This window comes from Pezoporus wallicus, unplaced genomic scaffold, assembly GCF_028554395.1.
Source record: "Pezoporus wallicus isolate ANWC-B61680 ecotype Strahan unplaced genomic scaffold, APGP_CSIRO_Pwel_v1 contig_4710, whole genome shotgun sequence".
Classification (NCBI taxonomy): Eukaryota; Metazoa; Chordata; class Aves; order Psittaciformes; family Psittacidae; genus Pezoporus; species Pezoporus wallicus.
Genome location: NW_026640647.1, coordinates 5088135 through 5105312, shown reverse-complemented (window position 1 = coordinate 5105312; position 17178 = coordinate 5088135). Strand labels below are relative to the sequence as shown.

General features: G+C 38.3%; 1 protein-coding gene across 1 annotated transcript; it reads right to left on the bottom strand.

Annotated features, from left to right (window-relative positions):
- Positions 1-298: 298 nt before the first annotated feature.
- Positions 299-16911, bottom strand: CFLAR (CASP8 and FADD like apoptosis regulator). The gene is made up of 10 exons (XM_057419958.1): positions 16847-16911; positions 12685-13116; positions 11743-11848; positions 10677-10812; positions 10410-10507; positions 9322-9373; positions 7947-7996; positions 6795-6873; positions 2042-2555; positions 299-1572 (listed from the first exon to the last, which is right to left on the bottom strand). Exons 2-10 carry the CDS (start codon positions 12978-12980, stop codon positions 1434-1436), a joined length of 1470 nt encoding a protein of 489 aa, XP_057275941.1. The 5' UTR covers positions 12981-13116; positions 16847-16911; the 3' UTR covers positions 299-1433.
- Positions 16912-17178: the final 267 nt, after the last annotated feature.

The following is a 17178-nucleotide window of genomic DNA, read 5'->3' as shown; positions in this document are numbered from 1 at the left end:
TTGGTGAAGTTACATACAAAAGCACACTTGTTTTTTGCTCAAATTAAATGCAGCTACTAGCAAAAAAAAAATCTTTTTGCAGTATATTTGCTCAAGGAACTAGTATATCCTGCATTAGCAAAACCCCCATTCTGCTGGCATGAAACACATGCCAGAAGGATGTACGGTGTGACTACACAAGAAACCAAGCAAGGCATGCCAAGGCCTTTATTTTTTTTCCTGGACAAGACACTGCATTAGGAGTATTAAAAGTTGTCAAATGGTCTACTTTAGGAGGAAAGAGAAAGCCATAAATTCAGTGAAATTAAGTTTTAATACAGCTCATTGAGGTTATACTGTTATATAACAAGCAGGTTAACTAACTTGTGTCAGGCATCTGCTCCACTGGAGAAAAAATTCTGTATTTATAGTTTTCAGTCATGCCTTTTTCAGAAGAAAAAGAGCAACTTGGAGGAAAAAAAAAATAAAAGAATCAATGAAGAAAGACATACCCTTTTTCATGAGCAAAAGCAGTGAGGGTGTGGTGTTTAATTCACTTATAACAGCAAGTGGCTGCACACAACACAGGTTCAAATATGATAGAGTGGACTTTTACAACTATACCTGGTCAACAAGTGTGAATCATGTTTCAGCTTCCACAATTCCTGCCAAAATCCCACATTTTTTAACTGTGTGGTAGATTACTGTAAAGTCCTGCCACATGTAAACTCATTTCTGCATCACCAAAAAACATAGCTAGCCCACAACATGGCAGACCGTCTCATTTATTAACATAGAACAGAACCCTTGTGTGCTGTGGATAGTACTGACAGTAGTCCTGAGTGAGTCACCTTTAATGCAGCAAGCAGATGGAATACAAATTATTTAAAAGACCATCTCTCTTCTCCTTCTGTTATGCTAGTCTGTGAGGGCATGCAAGCCAAAACTTGTTAATGAAGAACTGGCATTGCTGGGTAGGGATTCTTTCCCAACGCGTTTTCCATTATTAGGTGCTGGGGAGAGTACCCAGTGCTTTTCAGCAGCCTGCACTGGCTTGTATTTGTTTTAAGTATCAACAGAAGAACCTAGATCAGTGCACTGCTAATAGGTATGCTAAAAAGAACCAATGAAATAATACACAAAACCCTGGGAAACCAACAGGTCTACAGTTTAGAGCTCCTTCCAACCTGTTTACCTGTTGTATATGTTGAAAGATCTGTGGCAGTGCTAAATGATAGCCACCATTCTCCCCCAAGCTTTAAGAACCTTCTATATTAGATTATAAATCTAGTGCCTTAACACACTGAAATGCTTCTGAATCTCTGGAGTTGGAAGCAACAGGCACTTTAGACATACATGCAGTAACAATGCATAAAGTAACAGCATGTGTAAGGACTGTCTGGATCATAAGTGTTTCTCATTAGCCACCTCAGAGATATACTTTCCAACAGCAGTTAAGTGGCAGAAAGAAAAAGTTTCTTCCTCAGTGTGTGCTGGAGCAGAAGTGAATATTGTTGGCTTGGGTCAGCAGTCTTATTCCATTCATAGACTCTTCTGTTCAGTTCCGTATGGATATCCAATATAGAGAGCTTCCTGCAGCAACAAAAGTAAAAGCTTTCTATTAGAGAATGAAATAAGACATCATTTAAGAATCCACAAGTGAGAACACAACTTTAGACTCAGCAAGGAGAAAGTTTCAAATGTCAGTCTTTATTGCAGAGGTTACACCTCTAAAACCCAAGGCTGAATATGCATTTTGGAGACAATCTGTTACAACCCAAATCACTGTTGTGATACTGGTTATGCTAATATGATGATCTGTGATTTCATTACAAGGTTTTAGTGTTTGTAAAAAGGTACTAAATGTTAACGCCATAAATACCTTGAAAAATTTTCCTATGTCATTGTTCCAGGATCAGGTATACCTGTCTTTTAACTTATGACACAGCATAACAAATGACACTTTTCAGGATCAGACAGAATGACACCTCAGGTTTCTCTTTCTGTAGGGCAGCAGGCTGTCATAGGAAAAGGGTTGGTTTTTTCCTCTTTTTTTATTTACCTTTTATGAGGACTGCAGAGTAGCTCAGCCAGGCAACGCAGATAATATGAGGATGAATTTGAGGATTTTTCTAGTGTAGACACGTTCACCTTGCAGTGACTCCAAAAGATGTCTGCTACTTGGGGAATAGTGACTTTCCATGGGGTTTCTGCATGAGCTAAGAAGTTCTCATTATTCCCATCTACTTCCAACAAACTAGTACATTCTTGCTCATTGTCTGGCACAATGTAGTTCTGAATAAAAAAAAGCTTCGGTTTTCCTATGAGTTCAGGACATGAGTCTGCTGTGAAGTATACCTTTACTTGTTCCAAAGGGAATCCAGAAAAAGTATGGTCTGTACAGAAGATGCTCTTAGAATTTCCACAGCTGACCAACACGCAAATGAAGCTGTCACAGTTTCTATGCTTCTGCAACCTTGCAACTTCAATCAGTGTTTGATTCATGTTCTTCGTATTTAAATATTTGTGACAATGAACGTCATAGCCTAAGCATCTGAAGGTCTTTTCCAGCATATCTGAAAAAAGCAAGATGTAATTACATCATTGCACATCAAGACTCAATCTCAAGTATCTCGAATTACAGTATTTACAGTATTTCACTATTGCAAATAATTTATTTCCCAAAAATAATTAAAAAAATCAAGAGTACTTGATGCTGATTACATTACATACTTAGAGTGCTATATGCATGCTGTCTTTAATATGTTTATGTACTCTGTGGCAGCAAAGACACTATTATTTGATATGTGATCTGTTCCAAATTCCACAGGCACTTGCACGCGTTAACTTAGAGCCAGTATCCCAAGTTCCTAGCACTTGAAATATCAGACAAGAGAAAACATTAGAAAATGCTTCACACACAACATTCTAGAAATGATAAGGAGTTATCTGGGTAACATGGGAAGTGTGCTTCACCTTTTAACTTATCAAAGTTACTCTGAGTGGTTATTATAGATCTACAGAACTGCACAGGCTCCCTTTCATCAGTCAAACAGGAACCTGCTGCAGTCAGTTATACTTCCTTTTATATAAAATGAACTTTTAAGTGATGAGTTCCAGGTGGAGAATGGACACTGGAGTCTGAACTGCAAAGGAAGGGCATTTTCAGGGACAAAAAAAAAAAAGCTGAAGAATGAACCCCCTCAAATGTATTAGAAATTAAACTGTAGATAGCCAAAATCAAGATTTAACTGTATTTGTGCTGCAGGAAAATGTGCTATGCTCTGAATAACTACTTTGGATGTTTATTAATATGGCAGTGAAACCAGGTACATTATGGTTAAAATCACTGGCATTTTTTAAGTGTTCAGAGAACCACAGGACACTACTAGGATACCTGTAGCATCGTTACACTCAGAATAAAGCATGCAGAATTTCTGATATGACAGGAAACATCAAGTGCCATGTTTATGTAAAATGCCTTACAGCCACAGGAAGCTGGGCTGTTCCTGGACTTCAAGTTTAACAATGCCAAATTTTCAGAGGCTATTTCAGAGCTAACTGGCAGCAAAGCAGAAGTTGTACTGTCACACATGCCCATAGTGAAAACAAGGAACACAACTTTTAACTTTCCTCAGCAAAATACAAACTATACTATAGCAAGGTGCTAAACTGGAACTAGAGAGTTTCATTACAGTTCTGTTGGTCTGATTAAATTTTGTTAAATAATTAAAAAAAAAATCTGGATATTTTTTATTTGGAATTAGAAAGGAAAATCCCCTATATTTTAGGCAATTAAAAATCCTCTTCAAAATTCAGGTGGAAGATTCAGTATTAATACTGTTGAACAGTTATATACTCGATGAAGCACTTCATCCTTTAGAGGATAGTACGTATGCAAAAAGTTACAGCAACGAGAGCGCTTTTCCTGACACACTCTTAAGTGTCACAATAAAAAAAAAAATTAAACCAAATAATCTTAGAGCTGGTACCTTTGTTTAACAATGAAACAGAAATTATCCATGGTAAGCTTTGGATACAGCAATTTTACCTTAAGGCAAGATAAAAGCTACATGCTGCAGCTTCAGATCACAAAGCATGTTTCTTCAACAGTAACCATCTCCCAGTAAACTTAAACTCACCTGGGAGCATTTCCACTCTACATACAAAATTTATAGTTTCCTCCCCTTGACTGTTTACAAGGTAAGGGTAAAAACTGGCTTCCAAGTGGAAAAGTCAAAAGCAGCTATTTACAAAACAGAATGGGCATTGCAGTTTGAATTTTATCAGCATGTATTGAGCACTACATTATTTACACTGAACATTTTCAACTGCTGGAATCCTTGAACATGCAGGATCTATTATTGGTTCAACTTTCTCAGACTGAATCTTGGGATAGCTACAGACTGTAATGCATACCACAGATAGAATTCTTAGTGTTCTCCCTGCCCACTTCTCTTTCTCTTCTATTTTCAGACTTCAGAAGTAGTGTTGCACAACTCTACACAGTAGTGAATGCCTTTCTAACAAGCTCCTTTAAGCAATGGTGTATATCCTGTCTCTCCTGAATTTCACTAGCACAGTAATTTATTTAAGTGAAAGTCTTGCTTTCTATCATGTTAAAATGCTGATGATGCACTGGTGACATTAAATGTCTGACACATATAGTGGTTTAACTGCTTCTGCATCCACTGCAGAATATGCATGGAGACTGAAGCACATTAAGACTTGCTTTGGGTGGTTTTGGCACAACAGCAGCAGAGCCATGATTTGCTAGTGTATATGACATGCCAGACACTAAACGTGATCTATTTTTATCCTCTCCAGTCAGCAGACTTCCTCTGTCACACTTACACTTTCTGTTCTTGTACAAGGACTGAAATGACTGTAAGAGCTCATGAAGATCACATGCAGTGGGGTTTTTTTTAATTTTTATTTTAAGCAATCTTTGTATTTAGTAGCAGTTACCATGACAAAGGGGTCTGCACAGTATAGTGCCTGTGCAAAAGATCTGTGCCTTCTAAGGAAGAATAGATCTAAATTTATGTATCCATGACTACAAACTGATGAAGTGGTTCCTGTTTTCTCCAATGTACACACCTTACCTGCTTTTGTACTTTGTTCCATTTAAAAAAAAAAAAAAAAAAAAAAAAAAAATCAGACTTGGCATAGTAAAACATTTTTGTTCAATAAACCAGGTCAGCACAAGCTCATATGCTGTTAGAGACAATTAACTTTACAGAGGGCTTTCTCATAAACAACACTGTTTCTACACCTCCTGTTTTCTTTAACTCCCCACACTTGTATTTCCCCAGCAATCTTTTTTACATTTGCTTTTAAGAAACAGAATTACAAATAATAGGTAATTATTTTGGTATTGGAGCAGACTGTTGTGCTACCTTTCAGATTAAGGCTGTATATCTTTCTTGCATCAACAGGGCTATTTGTTCTCTAAAGCTACCATAGAAGAGAGAAGAACAGGAAAGTAAAGAAGCAGGCAACAGGACAGAGCAGAATGTTCTCACAAGCTGCTCTCCTGCCCCCCAGGTTTTTCAGTCTTTGGCAGGTTGTCTTTGTTGTATTTTCCTATTGGCCAAAGTCAGCCTTTTTTTTGTTGACAACAGAAGTGAAGAAGTGTTCTAGATTTTTTGTGTTCAGCAATTGCATCCTTTTTCTTTTTTTGGCCAGAGATGATTGATGCACTTGGTAGGACATACCGAAATCAGATGCCAAGCGTGCTTCCCAGTTTCATGTAACTGACTGAAGTGTCTTCTCTGTCCTTCATGTTCATTAATTGTGGGATTATGAATAAATTCCTGTTATCCTAATGACAAACTGTCTTGTTTTATATAATTTATGATCATCAAACATAAAAATTTTACTTTCTGTATCTATGCTCTGTATACACAGCTCCTCAAAGACTACATCAATAATTTTAAGTTGGTCCATCTGCTGGACCATTAGTTATGAGAAAAAGACACACTGACAAACCCTCTTCTTCCCCAACATCTCCTATCTTATTACAGAACTAACAGCAAGTACTCTCTTAATTTTTACTTTAGCAATATTTTACAATTATTAGAGAGTGGGTCTTTTTTGCTTATGCAAACATGTACTTTTTAGTTTATATAAAGGTAATCAGGAAAAACCCACATTTTAACCATAGCACTGACTATCTTGAATTTTACATGCAAATTGTTGGGCTTTTCTGGGGGGTATTTTTTGTTTTGTTTTGCGTTGGTTGGTTTGGGGTTTTTTAACTAAACCAAGAGAGAAGGAAGAAAATTCCTGTAGAGCTGTGGTGACGCTTTCAGTTAAACTGTGCAAGATGTGACAGAAGCACATTTGCATTATTAATAATAAATCATGTGCCTTCAGCTGTTCAAAATCTGTAGTGTCCAATATGATTACACTTCAAATCCACAGTTCTGGTTTTGTTAACTCCTTGAAAACGCCGCCTTTACCATCTCTGCCAATAACCTGCTGTATGACTGTACCTTAACTATTCTGTTGGTCTCTGAACATCCTTTTTCTCCCTCCCAAAATTCAGTCTATCTTCCTTACAAGCTCTTTCATTCAGAGATTCTGTGCCAAAAGCCAAACAAACATTGTCTGCAATAATTAGGATAGTTTGCTTTAACTTCAGATTGGGCCTTCCAACTGTGCTTTAGAAGACTTACTACAATTGATAGACTAGCTGACTAGGACAATATTACTCTAGCCTGGCTAGCAAATGTACATTATATACTTTATGCTAAATTGCTTTAATTATCTGAGATTAAGAAAATAAGGAACTTAAGATTCCACAGACTTACCTGCACTGTTCCCAATACAGTCTATTATCAGGCATATTCCTAGAGGCTGACTTTGCATTCTGTACTTATCATCAAACACCTGAGGAATGTGAAGGACAAGTTCTTAGTATGTCACTCTCAACTTACAGACTTGATTCTTCTCTCACATTTCACAACCTCAGGTCTATTCAATCACATTGTTTTTCCATAGAATAGCTAGCAGAAGTCTACTGAGGTGCAGTATGTCCTATCTACACAGCAATAAAAAAATCAGGAGACATGGGCTAATGATTCCCACCCCCACCCCCCCACCCCCCTTTCTAGTACATGCTTTAATTTTTGCACCCTTGTGTTATGAAATCTTACTACCACAATGATCCTAAAACAAAGACTAAAAAAAGCAGCTATATGGGATGGAGAGACTTTTTAAAGACCTGGACTATGACAGCAATGACCCTTCTATAGTACTTCCAAATTAATTTCTTTAACTGTAACTGCTATTTAGATGTGAACTATAAGCTTCATATTGCCAACACAATAAATGTAGAGTGCTCTTCAGGTGTGCAAGCAAGCACTGCTTATCAGAAAAACATTTATTTCCTTATTCAGTGGAACAACCTCCTTGTTTCTAAATAATCTGTAATGACAATACCACAATACCTTTTCCCTTTAAAAATTACAATACTATTGCTATAGGTAATTCCCTGGTTCCTGGCCTACAGGGGAGGTAGTGGAAACAGCAGTCATTCATTCTTATCATTAATACCCAAAGTATGTCTGTCTTCCACCTTGAGAGCAACGGGCAGGGAGAGAATAAAGAACAAAATTTACTGCATGCAAAGAAGCCCTGCAATTTCTAATGCATACAGCAAGAGGTCTGACTTCCAACAAGTTTTGACTTAGCTTCCACTAATAAATACACAAGTTCTGTGTGCACATCATATGTACGTGCATTTTGCACACTCCTGCTTCTGAAGTAGTAGTAGCAGCAAGTATTTTATATTAAAACTATATCCTGCAAAAGCAAGTCACAGAACCTGTTTAAGGCTGAGGAAGATATGGGTGTACGCATTGTTTTGTTTGCAGGCAATGAAAAGGAAATCTCAAAATGAAACAGAAAGAAAACTAAGGTAAATACCTGCTGAGGATTTTATTATATGCACAAGCACATACCTCATATGATGCTGGTCCTGATTCCTGAATGGACATGTGGACTGGTTCTGCTGCAGGTGAAACATACATAAGTAAACTCAGTACGTAGGAACCAGTGACATTTCTTTGACATCAGATCACCTGAAGAGAAACCTACCTAGTTCTCACTCATCTGGACTTCTCAGTTTCTATGTATGCTACTGAAGTAAAGAAAACCCCCAAAATTTCACTTCTAAAATGTTATGTGGATTGCATTCTATATTGTTTATAACTAGAATAAACAAACAATCTCCTACACTGAGATAATTCAGCCAACTGCTCCTCTAAAAATCAGCGTATTTGAGAGGAACTTTGCATTTCCATAAAGAACACAACACAGATGGTAAGAACCTGATACTCACTGGACAACTTCCTGGCTGGCCTGGTGGAGAGTTCACCACTGAATTGACACAGAAAGTTCCTACTTGAGACTTCAATTGCACAGCTACACTACATGACCTTCCAGAGTTGGCTAGTCAACCTCTTCCATGATTTTACTAACAAGCTATTTATTCTGCTTAAAAGCTATGAAAGTGGAAGCCCACAACAATTTAAATGAAGATCTGGCACAAGCAAAGCTGTCCTAGGTTCAGCAGTAGCAGTTATTTTTCTCCTTAGTAGCTGGTGCAGTGCTGTGGTTCTGACTTTAGCTTGAGAGCAACCCTGATAATGCACCCATGTTTTTAGTTGTTGCTAAGTAATGTTTACTCCAATCAAGGATTTTCTCAGTCTCATGCTCTTCCAGCGAGGAGGGGAAGCCAGGAGAAAGCAGAAACAGGACACCTGATCTAAACTAGCCAAAGGGGTATTCCATACATAGCACGTCATGCCCAGTATATAAACTGGGGGGAGTTACCCAGAAGGCCAGATGGCTGCTCAGGTTGGGCTGGGTATTGGTCAGCAGGTGGTGAGCAATTGTGTTCTCTCCCCTTGTTACTTCCCTTATTATTATTATTATTATTGGTGGTAGCAGTAGTGGGTTTGTGTGACACCTTAGTTACTGGACTGTTCTTATCTCAACCTGTGGGAGTTACATTCTTTCAGTTCTCCTCCCCATCCCCCTGGGAGTGGAGGAAGAAAAAGAAGGGGGAGTGAGAGAGCAGCTGCATGGTTCTGAGTTAACCAGCTGGGCTTAAACTCCAACAAAAGCAAACACAAGAGCAAATTTTCAGTATTTGAGTGTTTGGGTATTAAGTATTTGGGACCTCAGTTTTCAGAGGTCCCAAATACTCTCTGCTGCTGGTGTTATCAACTGTATTAGACAAAACCACAACTATCAAACAACAGTCCTATTGATACAATTAAATTCATCTTTTGACGTTTTTAGATTATCAAAACTCAGATATAATGGTCTTACCCAGAATACGACTTTGTCCATTTTTTGATTTTTCTTTGTTCACATTCTGGATCTAAAATGAAGAAAAAGGTATCTTTTTCCTCTCTTGTTCAAGAATGTTCCAAAATATAACACAATAGTATTTTTTTTCCTCAATAAAAACATTGCGTATTTTAGATTCACATATATCAGCTAATTATAATTACAAAATAACAAGTAAAACAACCCCAGACCGTTACTCCTCAGAAAAAAAACCAAACCAGCTTGACATGAACAGTGAGGAAAAGCTTGTTCCCTAACATAGGAAAACAAATAAAAAACATCCTCTGAAGATATGAATTTTGTTTCCTATAAAGCAGCAAGGAGGAACTTCCACTGAATTAGAAAGGAAATAATAGCAATATTATCATAATATGGAAAAGTCAATGCAAACTCTTTCCTGTTAAGTACTCTGGAAAACAAAGGTGCTATGGCCTTGTTAGTAAAGACAGATTGCATTACTGGTGTCTTGTATGTGAGCTTTATACATACACATTTACTGAACACATGACAGAAATAATCTCATCAAATTAATTCAGCAAGGCTAAATACTTTAAGTAAGGTCACACTATCACAATATCAGACCTAACCCAAATATAAAGAATATTACATGCAACAGGATTTGATGACTTTCCACATACCAAGATTAAATTTCTTAAAGTAAGATTAAAACCAAATTAAAAAATATAAATCTGAAAAGTTCTCCCTGACCTTCCTAAGTTAAAATACTACCTTTCCTGCAAAATCCAGAAGTACAAAGAGTAATATGTTCTGCAAAAAACAGTCAAAGCAAAACTTTTCGCTCCCTAGAGTAGTAGAAAAACTTACTCAAGATGCAATTTTTTTCATCTCCAACTAATAGGAAAAAATTCACAGAAGCTCTTCAAAGGGGACCTATTTTAGTCAGAAGATTTAAATCAGACCCTAAACTCAGCAAGTAACAGGAATAAGAGAAATAAAGTAAGTAGTATTTTTGTTCCTAGCAATCTCTCATTCCTGAGCCTCTGCAGAGATGAATCCCCTTTCAATGTCTGGCAATATTTAGGAAAGATCTGTCTATGTATACTTACCCCTGAATGATAAGGAGGATCAATCAGACTGAGATTAGGGAGAGATGCCTGAAGTGCGTTGACATATACTGGCTGAGAATGAGCAGAATATATTACAGCTGAAAACAGAAACATACAGAGAAATACACCACGATATACCAACTTGTTTTATGAACCTAAATCCATGAAGCATGCAAATACTCTGACTTGTAACTCATAATTTTGTCTTCAGTAAGAACACATCTGATCCTTGCTATCAAGAGTAACCAGGGGAAAATAAGATCTTACCTTCATGTTTGTACTTCTGAATCTTGTTAATCAGGTCTATCCTGTGAATGCTTCGAAAACAATTTTCTATCAGATCCAGTTGATCAGGAGCTACCAAATTTAGTTTCTCCAGGTCAATCACAAGAGCTAGAAAACTCTAGAAAAGCAAGAGAAACCTAAACTGTCATATCAGTAATTTGTTCTCTATCAGTAAATAACAAAACAAGTCAGACAATAACATGTGGAGTTCATACAGGTTGTATATTCAAGAACTAGTGACATTACCTTCTGAAACACTAAGAAAATTATCTGGAAGGTGTAAGAATTCTTGGCATTACCGTAAGAGTAATGGAAGCTAGAAAGTCATATTCTCAAAAAAAAAAAAAAAATTCTTTTTGAGGAAATGGGTTTGCATTACCTTGCTATAAGGATGACTTGTAATGTGACCTCACATGCCACAAAGCAAGAGGTAAGAAAAGCTTTGGTGAATTTGCAGGACCTCTTCTTCTTTGGGTAAAGAGAGAAAAAGGAAAAGAAAAGAAACCACAAAGGAAGAAGACAAGAAATATGCAGTCTTCTATGCACTGTTGACAAGTTTTCTGAACCCTCTCTACTGAATCTCTGCTTTCTCAGAGCACTTAAACATTCAGAACACAAGTGTACAAAAAAAGATCTAATTAAAATAAAACTGTTCTTTTCTAAGTGAAGCAGAGCATGAAGCTAAAAAGTGACCTTGTAATTCAAGATACATTTCATATGATTATTGGTTTGAGATCCTTCATATATAAACTTACTGATCAGTTACACTAACGAAAGACTTTTTTTAATGCCTTCTGCATGTGAGGATCATGCTAACAATATTCACTGTAGCAAGTCTTCACTGTTCCCTCTTACTGTTTCTCATGCATCTTTCCTTGAATTGAAAACCAAAAATTGAAATAGAAGCCATTACTCCTTCACTTCCTGACTTCTGTCTGCACCTCACAGCCTCACCTACCACTTTCTTTTCTAGCTACTTCTCTTTACACTTTAACCTCTCCTCTGCTGGTCTTCTCTTGCCCTAGAGAAGACCACCAGAAAAACGTACCTTATCTTTTGCCATTTTCATACGAGGTGCATAATCTCTGAGCAGAAAAATAAGAGAACCCACTTCTTCTTTTTCCAGATTCTCATTAATCTCCACCATTAGTACCCTGGAATAAAGTTGACACATTTCTGAAGGATTAGCTTTCAGCAAGATCCCACCCTTGCCCAACTACCCAACATCTCCCATGTTCCAATCTTAACGTACCATTTCCAATTAAACAGGAAAAAGCCAACCCTGCTCCAAGATTAAATTTTAAAATCCCTACTTCTTGCTAATCAGCACCTGCCATTACTCAGACTGACTGTGTAAAATCTGCTGCCAGGAAAACACAAGTCTTCTTAATATTTCAATAGGGATGAAGTGAAAGAATGAGGCAACAGAACACATTTGAACTTTTATGGCTAGTAGCTACAGGGGTTTTATTTCAGTGAGAAGTTAATACAGCAAAATCTTCCTTATGAGTATATGTAATTTTTCCTGAAGCCTCTCAAAGAAAATAACTGGAGCCTCTTAATTTAAGCCTCTTAAAACTAGAGAGTAAAATGTAGTAAGAGACACGTCCCCTGAGAAAAGCTGTACTACAAGGCTATGTGACCAAAGCAAACTAGAAAAGTATCTCTAACTAACAACGTTCCTCTAATGCATCATTTCTATCTGGTGATCTAAAACCGTACAAATATCACTGGTTTTATTAAACAAACAAATTTCTTAAAGATAGATGCTTCTAATGAAATGACTTGAAAGAAGCTACCAAGCCTTATTTTAGGGACTAAACTTGACATATTCTTTTCACTGTTACTCTAGATATAATGCCCTTTTCTGCTTTTCTTTCAAGACCTATTTAAAAAAAGAAACAACACATACACCCCCCAAACTCCAAAACAACTCCCACACATTTTGAACAAAATAGAATAGCCTTGATATCTGAAATAGATATAGTACCTGTAATCAGCGACAAGTCTGAGGCTCCTAGAAAGGTCAGCTTCCACTGTTGCCTTCTCAGTCTTCAAGATCCTCCTCAGCAAGTCAAACCTCTTAACTCTATACAACAACTCAGACAAGCCAAGCAAAGACAATTTCTCCCTCTCATTCAAAGCCACCAAAAGCTCTCTAAGGTCAGCATTGGCCAAGTCAGGAGCAAGGTCTCGGCACAGAAAAATCATAATCTCTTCTTCTTCTTCATCCAGTTCTTGTTCAATCTGGTGAATAAGGGCAGCTGGCACTTGGCACCTGGTCATCACTTTGTTGCTGTCCCTTTAAAATTGCCAGCCTACTGTTTTTTTAAACAGAAAGCCAACATGACATGAAGCACACTCTACCACAGCAGTTCTCTGGCGTTCATTCTTAACTTGATTCATTTTTACATATGCAGTTCTGAGGAAGAGAGTTAAAATGTACTAAATCAGTGATCTGCAGCACAAGTTCACAGTTAACTCTCCTAGCTGATATATTTCACTTACAACTAAAATACCAACAGTCTATACAGGCCTCCTGTTCTCTAGGGGTTCTCCGAGCTGTTCATTGCAGAACAAAAAGTATTTGGTCATACTAATCAGAAAGAAAAAGGAAGTTATTTTAAAAGTAAAACCTTAATACAACTCTGAAAATTCCATAGGAAGTGAAAGATTATCAGCTTGCTGATGAGTGATATTTCAAGTGCTTGTGGAAATTAGTTAAGTTCCACAGCCATTTAAGTCTAAAGCTCTGACTTCTTCCCAGCAACCATCCACCTCTCTACTACGACCCTGTCTCCCTAAAAGTCTCAAGGCATTTTTCAGGAAGAGTTTTGGGAGCTAAGAGGTAGTTTAACCATACATTGTAGGCAAACCACTGCCATCACAGAATCATAGAATAGTTAGGGTTGGAAAGGACCTTAAGATCATCAAGTTCCAACCCCTCTGCCATGGGCAGGAACATCCTGCACTAAATCATGTCACCCAAGGCTCTGTCCAACCCAGCCTTGAACACTGCCAGGGACGGAGCATTCACAACTTCCCTGGGCAACCCATTCCAGTGCCTCACCACCCTCACAGTAAAGAACTTCTTCCTTACATCTAATCTAAACTTCCCCTGTTTCAAGTGTGAACCCATTACCCCTTCTCCTACCACTACTGTCCCTAGTGAAGAGTCCCTCCCCAGTATCCTTACAGGCCCCCTTCAAAACATGAACATGCTTTGCTTTAAATGCAGTCAAAATAAAAGAAGTATTAACAATCTAATATGTAATACTTTAACAAATTATGACTAAATTCAGGAATGTGTGCATATTCTTATTTATTAGCATCATTTAAAGTGATTCCAATCTGAATTAGTTAGTAGGGTTTTAAGGATTCCCCACACCCCCTCTCCATGTTCAGAAAGATTCAAGAGCCACACAAAGAAAAAAAATCAACCTTACGTACACAAAATGGCTAACTCTGAAAGTATAGATAAGCCACAGACTCCTTTTCATGTGACATTCATGTTTCACCATACTGAAACAGAAATTAAAATTCAAACCTAGGAAAAACCCCACCCTCGTGATTAACATATTAAGGAGGGTGCTATGCTCAATTTCCACTGCCACCAACTACGGAAATTCTCTCTCACCTTCTCTGATCCCCATTACCTACATGGGGAAAAATGAAATGAGCAGTATGAAGACAAATCTTAGTCATTCCAAGCAGCTGAGTCACTATACTGCACAGTTTTGTTTAAACCATTCTGAAAGGCAAAAAAGCCCCAAACCAATTTGACTTCAAAGCCTAATACACGGAAAGATTCTAGCACCTGGATAACATTTTTAAGCATTTTCAGCCTTTTGTTACACATTCTGTGAGTGACAATCAATGTCACATACTATGTCTGTACATCAAAAAGAATGAAACTCATCTACAAGCCTTTAATTCCAATGTTGTTTAAATGAAAAGTAACTCTATACATCCACCTGACTTTGCTCAGAGAGTGAAGAGGAAAGAGAAATGTACCAATAGTCTGTGTATTCATGTCATGTAATTTGCTGCAAGAAAACACACAGGATTTTCCTCTCTAGTTCAATGGTTCATGTATTGAGTAAAGATTTCGATGTAAAGCTTATGGATCAGGAAGAGGGTTGAAAAAAGAAACCTAAAGTACCACACATTCTCATTTACGTTCTTGATTTATATGAAATCCATAATCATCCTGAATACCTGAAGTCTAATAAAACCCCCACTGTAAAAGGATACTGCAAGATCATGTGAGTATGAATGGGGGCAGGCCTACACATGGAGCAGCAACAATCAAATCTCTATTCCTCCTGTATTCAAAGAACCAGGAAAACCTCTGGCACACTGAGGGAAAATGGCTGGTGAGGGGAGAGTTTACTGTCACCCAAAATTTTCACAGAGAAAGAGCTCTTCTAGGAAATAGTCTTAGGGTCTCTGGTAAGGAAGTCACTGAGGAAGAGCTCTTCCAGGAAATAGTCAGGGTCTCTGGTAAAGAAGTCACTGAGGAAGAGCTCTTCTAGGAAATAGTCTTAGGGTCTCTGGTAAAGAAGTCACTGACTCTGGGGTGACTCATCTGTCCTCTTCCCACAAAAGACATCCGAGAAAAACCAGCTCAATGAGATAGTTCCAAAGTGCACTTAAATACAACCTTCTGGGTTTAGTTAACTTTCAGACTTTCCTGACATGTATGACACTCTCCAACATGTAAGATTTTAAAGCTGACTGATTTTTCACATACTGTACAACACCTTTGTCACAAGCATTAGACTTTAAGTCTGCGCTAACTTTTGAGCCTGGGTATTACACTGTAAACAACGTTCACAAGAAGAAACTTTGTAAGGTAAACACCCGAGAATATTAACAAGCCTATTTCCTCCTCAGACCACAAATAATTTCTGTTCCACACTAAAACAGGCAGAAAAACATCAGTATGTTCATTAGCTTCTGTGAAGCTAGTGAAGTTGTTTATACTCCTATGTTTTTTTTACTGTTTCACACTGCTCCCAAGCCTTACAGAATACAACCAAAGTCAGGGATGAATTTCCTCCTCCCTCCTCAAGGAGCAGGAAATAACACACTAAAGCTTCATGCACAAAACCACACAAGGCTTCAGTTAACTCCCTGCTAACAAGTGGAGAGCAGTATGCATGTACAAGCCTCAAGCAGTATTACTGTTTGCTGTTTTCATGACTGCAACACAAATGCTGAGCATACACAAATACCAATGCAATGATCCACGACAGAGAAGTATTAAGAGAGAAGGTCTTTCCAAGAGAAGCAGGGAAATACCTCACACTAAATATGGTCTGCAATGAATCTGTAATTTCTGGCAGCATTTGTTCCTTGAGAATTTCACATAAAGTTCTGCAGCAGCAAAACCATGATGTAACATTCGTGGGTGTGGTTCCGATCTGGAAATTGTCTTTGTTTTACCAAGATGAACTCATGTGAAAGCCCCTAGCGAGGAGCTTACTTTGCTACAGGAGGCACTAGCTGTGCTTCCAATCTTCTGATTTATTTGACGAGGTAGAGGTGCTGCAGTGACACAAAGACGACTGCATTTTGAGTCTGTATCATCTGGCATTTTTCAAAGTAGTGAACTGTTTGAAGCATGCTCCACAACTTCCACATTTCTCTATAAAAGATTTTCTTACGAGATACTTAGGGAAAACAGGGAAATCCTGCAGTAATTCTCTCATTTCTGTATTAGGCTTAAATATTTTGATCTCAGCGTAGACAAGCAGTGACCACACTGATTTCTATTTGGAGACGCACTAGTTTAACACCCCAGTCTTCCTCATAAAAAAAAACAACAAACCCATGCAAACTAAAATTTGTTTTCCCGTAGGGTGCTTTCACAGAAAAAAAAAAAAAAAAAAAGTTCCACGCAACTTTCTATCACAGTTGGAAAAATTACGCGAGAGGGAACCCGCTTCTCAACAAACAGCTCGGGCGGACCAGCAGCGTCGCCTCACGAGAATGGTCAGGCGCCGTCTCTCCGCACCCGGCTAAGCCCGCTCCCGGTGCGGAAGAAGACTACAAAAAAGCACCCGATTTCGAACTACAGTGTGTTAGGACACCTACACTGGGAGCGCATGTTAGTGTCAGGGAAAGGAAGAGGGGAAGGTATAACGCACCCAGACGCGCCGGGGAAGTTTCTTCTACAGCAGCTGGGCGAGGTCCGGCATTGGCAACATGGAGAAGCAGCGGGGGGCGGTGCCGGGAGAACAAACAGGCTCCCCCAGCACCAGGCGTGGTTTTAAGATTTGCTTTGTCTACCCATCGAGAGGCAGAGTTTTTGGTTCCTACTTTTTCTGACTGCTGGAGGCACCTGAGCTGCCTCTGAGCGTAGACAGCACCGCTGTTTAAGACAGAGATCTCGCCAAGGGATAAGGGAAGTGGCTTTAGCCGCCGATCATTATACATCTGCCGAGCCACGTTCACTAACCCTTAGAATGTCATCGTGAGT